Here is an 8,794-nt window from a genome sequence, read left to right as displayed (position 1 = left end):
TATATATATATATATATTATATCACATTTTTTGTTTGTTACTCATTGTTACTTATTTATTACTTGCACTGTTAACCCTATCAATTTCAACTTTTCCCCAATCTTCTTTGTGATAACGTATTTACAGTTACTTTTATTTGGATCTCGCAAATGAAACTCCCGTTTACACTCGTTCGTTCTTAAACCACTTACATTATTTCGTTGTTAAAACAGTTGCAAGGAGCTGTCGCGGTATCAATGCAGCATCAGCAGCAGCAAGGTGGTGTGTCCATGACCCTCTCAGGTCAGCAGGGCGCAACGACCATAACTACCATGGCTGCTCACCCTCAAGCAGTCCAAGTGATTCAGCAACCGATACAGAGTCAAGCTTATCACTTGCAACAATTGTACAATACTCAGGGCACGCCTCTGATAATGCCGGGCAATCTTGCACTTCATCCAGCGGGCATAAATCCTTCTTCTATTCAAGTATAGATATTAGTATCTACTATCTATCTTTATCTACTCTACTATCTATTATATAGATATTATTAAGTATAGATTCAACTATAGACGTTAATTCTCACCAATGAATTCCATTTCATACAAAAAACAGCGCTCAAGTTTCAAGTGATCATGGGTGATATACTTTACAGGTGATAACGGCTGGAAAACCATTTCAATCTGCAGCCCAACTAACTCCACACATGCTGACCACAGCATCGACACCCGGACAAGGTGGTGCGCATCCAGGTGCCGGTGGCACGAAAGTTCAAGGATTTCCTGCCGGCTACTTACCAGTCCCGACCTCGGCTACCCCTGGAGCAGGTCAGACATTGGTATTTGGCCAGTTAGATGTACTCGGTTCTCCGCAGCCACCACCTTCGTTGCAGCAGCAACAACAACAGCAATCTGCGAACAAGCAGGATCAGGTTCAGAAGGTGATTAAAGTGGTATTGATTAACCGATTTCGGTTCCATCAGTTTATGTGTTGATAAGCGTGGTGTGTGAAGTTCGTAAGCTGTAATTGTTCGATCGGAGAACTTTGATGTTACTTTATATACGCGAGATAATATTCCGTAATATATATGGTGAAGATTAGTTTGGAAATGCCATGGAAAAGACAAGTGCCTAATTTCGTAGCAACAAAAATTATTGTTCTCAAATTGCTCAATGTTCTAATTCACTATTATTTCTTAATATGTTCTGTTCGAGTGGCTTTTTTTTTCATTCATTATCAACATTATTTGACCATGAAGTTTCGTAATATATTAATTACAAATGTATGTTTGTTGATGTTCTACATTCTAATGTCGTTTTAGTGTCATAAATCGCCGTACAGTGTGATTACTATTAACATATCACCAATGTATGATGTATTGTCTCGTGAACAGTACACAACCTGTGCTGGGACGCCGTCAGGCAATAGGAATGCCGGAATGCAGTTCGCACCGTGGTTCGCTCCGCAAGTATGGACTGCGGGGTTACAACCGCCTACGATTCTTACTGCCGCACCGAATCAAATTTTCCTTAGGGGTCCCACGCAGCCCGATATGTTCATACAGAGCCCTCAACCGATACAAGCGCACAATGGTTAATATCCTCGCTGTTTTTTTCTTTCTCAATAAAATTAAAACATGCTAATTTAGGTTTATGTTAGTGTCTTTACCGTAATTATTTCGGATTTTCTCTATAAGAATGCAACTCTGAAAGAAAGATGGTCTTTTCATTTCTGTTCTTAATTTTGCATTATTCTCCATCGAATTAGCCATCTCAACACCACAGCAAATCCACGGGGTGCAACAGATCGCGGCTACTAGCGGGAAACCCAAGGTGATGGACATTCAGCAGCAGCAGCCACAGCAGGGTAAGCCGAGCGTAAGCGGACAACGGCCATTGAGCATCTTACCTTCATCTTTACAAGCAGTACAAGCTGCCAATATACGCGCAGCCAGTTCTGTTTCCACGCAAACCGTTCACGGAGTTCAAGCTACGGTACAAGCACAGGTTACTATACTAATATCGGCACGCACAATAATGGTGAAGATTAGTTTGAGAGAATGTCATAGAAAAGATAAGTACCTAATTTCGTAGCGACAAAAATGATTGTTCTCAAATTTCTTAACATTCTGATTTACCATTATTTCTCAATGTATTCTGTTAGTGGCACTTGGTAAACAATTATTTTGCCATGGAGTTTTGCAGTTACATGATATTTCGTTTCTATAATTTCTGCTGCACGGTATTTTGTTTTATGATGTCGAATTACGCTCCCAGATAACGTTGAGATGTCGTAGAGATGTCTTTTAGAAAATTAAGACGTCTAAAGGACGTCTTTTAGACATACGTGTTGTTTGGGATTCTTCATTTATCAATTATGCGTTGCCTTCTAACCCTACTAATTTTGTATTGATAATAGACAATTTAGTTTGTGGTAACAAGCAATTAATTTAATTTGTGATTAAAATATATTAGTGCTGGTCATAACATCCCCATTTGTTCGAATATTTTAGAGTGGTAAGACTGCTGGAGGAGTCGGAAAGGGCCGTAAACCCATGCAGGCGCCACAGCAACAAACGCAGCAACAGCAACAACTAAGTCAACAACAAGCATCAGCTGTCAACCAAGTCAACATACAGCATCAGCTTGTTTTCATACAACAGAAACAGCATACACAACAGCAGCAGCAGCAGCAGCAACAACTGCAGTATCAGCAACCAACTACGCAACAGCAAATACAACCTAAACCCATCATGAGTGAGAATGTTTATTCGAAGTAACTCTAACAACGAGTAAAATTTATGCATACCGTTTATTTACTATTCATATTTCTTATATACAGCGAATATGACGTTACAACAGCAACAACAACCCGGCGTTGTGTTGGGTGCGGACCGTTCCATCATGCCAGTTGTATCAGTGAGTGGAGTTGGGACCGGAGTTGCCACCACGTCACAGATGAGTCAGATGCCACAGACTGCCATGTCAACAGTGCAACAACTTCCTTTATCGGTACATACGCACTTTCGTGACATTTGACCCGGCAAACACCAGCCAACAGTAACATAACATCAATGTTGCAAATTTCCCACTCAGTGATGTAACCGTTACATAACACGCGCGTTATATTGCATTTTAATTGTTGAGTGGGAAATCATAACGTTGATGTGTCACTGTTAGTTGATATTTGCTATGTATGTTTCACATTTTTTTAATCTTATAATAATCTTCCGTGATAATGGACCAAATAATAATCAAGAAGGCGGTCTGTCAGCGTAAAAAAACATTCTCTTTCTCTCAGTAATTCTAATTCTAAACGAACCAGCGGAAGTTTGTCGGACTTTCAGCCGCAATAATTTCGATAATAATAACGAGACATGAATCTACCCGCTATCTGTTCCAGGCCATCAATCCAGCGATAATAGGCAACCAAATATTGAGCGGAGCATCGCAAGTTCAGGCGGTGCCGATCGTGAACGCGACGCAGGATCAGACACAGACGACGCAAGACAGCACCAATTCAACGATCATGATCACGTCGCCGGATCGTAATTCGCAAGCGGAATGTGCGATGATGTCCACCACGAATCCGCCGGTAGGGAGCGACGATGGACTAAAATTACTGACGAAGAAAGAGGATGTGGTGCCTGTCACTACGGACGAAGTGACGATACTTCAGACAGAAGTAGCAGGTATTAACTGATTTTCTCGCTGATATTAAGAGCTACGGATGACTCAGTTGCAGTCGCAATTAGTGACGAGATCGAGTCGAGCAGAAAGTAGTGAGCCGGAGCGTGGGCCGGCTTGCATTTTGCGCACGATTGCGAAAGTGTCGGAACGAATGGAGGTTCCGGTACGTGCGATAAAGAGTTATGCTTTGTGGTTGTTGGCAGAAGGGGACCAATGTAAGACGATAACGAAAGAGGAGGAAGGGCTTGTTCAAAAAGTGGACGATAAACCGTGCAATAACCCGTTGGCGGGTCTTGCTAATGCCGTGAACGCGATTACGAACGGAGTGAGCAGCGATGAATCATCCATGTCGGTGTCTATACCAGTCACGGTAAACAATAAACAAGCGCCACCCAAAGCCATGGTGAAGCCGCAAGTCCTCACGCACGTAATCGAGGGATTCGTGATACAAGAAGGTACAATCGCCTTCGTCTGTATTATCATACGCAAATGTATTCGCAACGAATCGCGATATCGGGAGCGAAATGTCGCGCACGAGTCGTTTCCCCTCACATTGAACATCGAATTGAGTCGTTGTTCGTGTTGCAGCGTCGGAGCCGTTCGCGGTCAGTCAGGACACCACCAATGCTCTCAATCGGAGCAACACGGCCACGGAGAGGGAGGCTCTCGAGGAACCACCGAGTAAGCCAAGTTGTTCCCGTTTAAAATTGCCGGTGCACAAATGTTCGCACATTAACGCGCAATTTAACACTTCGATTGTGATTGCAGGAAAGAAACACATTCCTAATTATTCGAGTGAAGAGGACGGGGGTAGCAGACCGTCCAACAAGTGCGAGAATTGCGACAAGGTGATCGACGAGCAGAGCGTCAAGCTCAGGAAGGAGAAACGATTTTGCTCGTCGCTGTGCGCAAAGAGGTGAGTGTGCTCGTCCACCGACAAAAGTCGAGGCGCGATGTTTTTTATTTACTTTTGCGAATGTATAAAATGTCCTATGAGATTTGCCCCGGTCGTACTTGAAAGGAAATGTGTTCTATTGTCCACAGTAAAAAGCGCGAATCACGCGATCGCGACAATAAGCTGGAGAAGCAATTGACCGGGATGGAGACGGAGAATAAAACTGTCGATAACGACGTGACGAAGAAGAACGGCGAGGAGAGGCCGTTGTCAACGAGCACCATCCTTCCTCCTTCCTCCGTCGATGAATCACTGCCGAAAATGAATCCAGTCAAATGGACGGTAATGAGAGACCACTTTTCACACACATGTACAGTTATCAATCACAGGACGGTTGCAACACTTTTTTCTTCTACAAGCATCGGAAGGCGTCCCGTGTCCAATAAGAGAATTCGCCTTTCAGTCATTCTCAACGGATGCATTTTTTCTCCTATTGGACACGAGATGTGTTGCGAAACTCGTCGAAAAAGAGATGTCGTAACCGTTCAGTGACTGACCGTTATAGGACAATAAAAGAAATCATGAGATGGTGTTGTGACGGAGGAAAACTTTATTTCGCAGGTGAACGAAGTGTGCGACTTCATACGCGGTTTGCCAGGATGCTCCGATTACGCGGAGGATTTTGCCATCCAGGAGATCGACGGCCAGGCCCTCATGCTGCTGAAGGAGGACCACCTCATGTCGGCTATGAGCATCAAATTGGGCCCCGCCTTGAAGATCGTAGCCAAAATCGATTCAATGCGCGTGGACTCGAACTCGAATCCCTCGTCGAACAGCTCGTAACCAGTCGCAGAAGGCGGCCGTCTTCATGGTGTCGATTTCTAGCCTACACGGGCTACAGGGTCTTGTGCAAGTGCTTGATCGGATGTAAGATTTGTAAAATGATTACGAAGCTTAACAATATCGAGATATTTAAGCGTGCGCGCGAGAGAGAGGAACATTGGTGGGAATGAATTTTGTGTAGAAGTGTGTCGTGGTGCATCGAAATTGTGTTTCGTCAAACTTTCTGCAACGCTCACGGATGCACGTTGTTTAACTCGAATACGAGTTTGTACAATTTTACATTTCTTTTTTTTTTTGTTTCTTTTTCTCCTTTTGTAAGAGTTGCGTGTGAAATAATGATAATAACAAACATTTTTCAACTTACGAGCGAAGTTAGAAGACTTCGTATTATCATTAAAATTGACATGCGTGAGTTGCGAAAAGACTCAATTTTTTTTTTCCTCTTTTGTGGATGCCCGTCCTTTCCGGGACACGTCTTACCACAATGTCCCCCTGTTCAGTAACAAGGACATTGCTTATTTTATGACAAGGAACAAGATGATACTTTCTGTATACAGTATATATACAGAAGGTTCGTGCAAACGATAAATCTTGAAAAAGAAGAAAAGTGTTCAGCCGAGTTGTCTTTACATGGGAATAATTTTTTAAGACCTCGATCGCACATTACTCGAGGAGCGTCATCCTATATGTTATTAGTTCGACATAGCTATTTCTTGGGCGAAGAGTTCCGTTAGATGCTGTGACCTGGCAATTTTCAGTTGTTCGTTACAATAGACATATAAAATGGACCAGGCATCGGAGAGCTGAAGCCAAAGTAGAAGGACAGAGATATGTTAACAGTGGAGCTTCTCTGTCACACAATAATGTAACACAGTACTGTAAGAGGGGGCGATGTAGGAGAAGCAGAAGAGTGAGAGTGGGTAAAAGAGAGTAAAAGAGTGAAGAAATGGGAGGAATATTGTGTAAGAAGACGCATAAATAGTACACCAATGTGTGCACTCGTAATTATTAGTTCATAGTATTTGTAAAACTGTGTCTCTTCTCCTCTTTCCTTCTCCCCGCCAACTATACTAGAAAACGCGGAAAGCACCACTGTCTCTACTGCTCTCTTCCTCTCTTACTAATCCGGCTTCGAGTCCTTCAATGGGCTCAGTCTATTTTACATGTCTATGGTCACAAAACCACGATCGTCTACGAGATAATGCTCACGTTCAGCAGAAACAGCAGCTTATGCAACTATTTGCGAGAAATTTTCTGCTGAACGTCTGTTCGCGACTCGTATGTTCACTGAACGGTCGTTATTATCTCTATCTTCTATATCGGAGACGGAGCTTAATAAGCGCGTTGTGAAATATAAGCGAATACAATCCAACAACGGAGGAGCGTTCAGCAGAATTTTCAAACTGTGGACGGCGCGGCAAGAAGCGCTGACACAGTGACTGACTTTGCTGAACGCAGTCATTGATATCAATGCTACCGCGTTGAGCGCCAGATTTATAAAGAATGCAGTTGGTGCGCGAAGTAGAACATATATATATATATATATATATATATATATACACATACATACATGTATATATATATATGTATCGACTGATATTCAAAGGTATGTATATAAATTCTCGGTAATTGTGCGTGAAACGGAGCATAAGGAATTTCATTTTATACATATATTCACACGAATGTATCCCGGAGCACTATTTTGCAGAATCTGCTGAAATAATTGCTGCTTGGAACATAAATATATACATACGTACTGGAAAGTGCTCGGAGTGCAATCTTGCGAGATTCAATTCGAGAATCGTCCGATTATCCATCTTTACGCGCTTGTACAGGAGAAAGTGAGCTGATAGAAGATATCTTCTCTCTTATATACAGCGATAAATTGCAATTTTCTGCAATGTGTATACATATGTATATATGTATGTTTTAAAAGTGGCGAGTGGCACTGTCGAGGAACAGAGTACAAATTGTGTCCATTACGCAGTAGAGAACACATATTGTATATACAAGAGCATAAGTACATACAACGTATTTTGTACTCGAAAGCAAATACCCGTGGTGTAGTGTATAAAATGCATTGCCTTCTGTACGATTTTTACTAGTAGCTTCGCGACAATATCTGACGTCTGCCTGTTTCTTCTTTCTTAGGCATTACCGCGTCCGAACGACAAATTCGTATTAAATTTATGACAGAAGTGTGTTTTTGTCATACTGATACGCAGAAGATTGCTTATCATACATACATTCGTACATTTTTGTAAATGTCACCGCGCACTCGATCAATATATACGTATAAATAGTATAAACAGAATGTTTATTTAATATACAGATTTGATATATAATGCGAATTTTTAGTTGTGTTGCTACGAGTTATCCTTCCACTCTCACGGTTCTTGGTTCTTGAATGAAAAAAAAAAAGAAAGAAAAAGAAAGAAAGAATGATACAAGTGACTCTGTCGTAAGAAATTATATTTCCGTCGCTAGAAATATGATAGGCATAATGATATGGTATAAGTCGAGAAAAAGAGGCGTCATGTCCGGCTTCGGATGGCAAAAGAGCAAAACGAAAATTTATATGACGAGAATAATTCGATATATCGTTATTATCATGTTGTATTCTCGAAATTCAATGTAAATACCACATTTGCAAAATTCACACGATGGTATATATTTCTGAAAGGATAAACAGATGTTACTGTTTTTTATACATGTATTTCTCTTACTCTAAGATTAATTTTACACATTTTGATATTGTGCAAGGCAGCCGCGAGATGTGTTCGAAATTCAGTGCTCGTTGTTACGTTTTAAGTACCCGGTGATTTGCTATGCATTTTATACAGACATTGAATGTATAGTCCTAGCATGTCCTTTTGTATGTTAAGAATACTTTAGCGAGGAAGGCAATATAATGCTCAAAGATATTTGTATATTACGCATTATTAAATTTGTCCCGCGCTCTATTCACGCCTATGGTAGAAAATAGATACTGTATATGAACATCATTCTATGCACTGTACTCTTTCATTGTATAAAAGTTTCTTCGCTCGGGTCCGGTCGCGCCAAAAACAAACTGCGCATACATTTGGATGAGACGCACAAATTCTTCGCTTGATTCGATAGGCGACATTCAATCGTTCAGATCAATGGGATCTGGCGTGATCGGACCTTGGATGTCAAAATTCAGACTACAAATTCGAGGGTTCAAAATTTCGCATCAATCTCGAGGTTTCGAAGTGACTCAGGGCCAAATATTTCACAATATACTTTTTATACAATAGAAATAAAACTCTGCTGATGTGTAAAACCAAATTATTGTACATTTGTGAGTGAGCAGGTGGTAATAGCTATAATTAAAACTACACCAATAAAACTAGAAGTAGCGAAA

General features: G+C 41.3%; 1 protein-coding gene across 6 annotated transcripts in view; it reads left to right on the top strand.

The window, feature by feature from the left end:
* Positions 1–8,794, top strand: part of LOC106747687 (polyhomeotic-like protein 2) — a 14,168-nt gene extending 5,374 nt beyond the window's left edge. For 5 of the 6 annotated variants that reach the window (XM_014625458.1, XM_014625459.1, XM_014625457.1 and 2 more), the window contains 12 exons: positions 213–467; positions 635–919; positions 1,373–1,571; positions 1,747–1,985; positions 2,492–2,735; positions 2,821–2,990; positions 3,382–3,670; positions 3,872–4,123; positions 4,257–4,349; positions 4,437–4,584; positions 4,713–4,905; positions 5,185–8,794. In XM_014625458.1, coding sequence (XP_014480944.1) covers positions 213–467; positions 635–919; positions 1,373–1,571; positions 1,747–1,985; positions 2,492–2,735; positions 2,821–2,990; positions 3,382–3,670; positions 3,872–4,123; positions 4,257–4,349; positions 4,437–4,584; positions 4,713–4,905; positions 5,185–5,406 — 2,589 coding nt within the window. In that variant the 3' untranslated portion in view covers positions 5,407–8,794. The remainder of the gene's footprint in view (positions 1–212; positions 468–634; positions 920–1,372; positions 1,572–1,746; positions 1,986–2,491; positions 2,736–2,820; positions 2,991–3,381; positions 3,671–3,871; positions 4,124–4,256; positions 4,350–4,436; positions 4,585–4,712; positions 4,906–5,184) is intronic. The other variant, XM_014625462.1, reaches the window with a different exon arrangement.

This window comes from Dinoponera quadriceps, unplaced genomic scaffold, assembly GCF_001313825.1.
Source record: "Dinoponera quadriceps isolate SergipeBrazil2010 unplaced genomic scaffold, ASM131382v1 scaffold1395, whole genome shotgun sequence".
Classification (NCBI taxonomy): Eukaryota; Metazoa; Arthropoda; class Insecta; order Hymenoptera; family Formicidae; genus Dinoponera; species Dinoponera quadriceps.
Note: the sequence above shows the minus strand (reverse complement) of the source record. Positions and strands in the feature narration are given on the sequence as shown.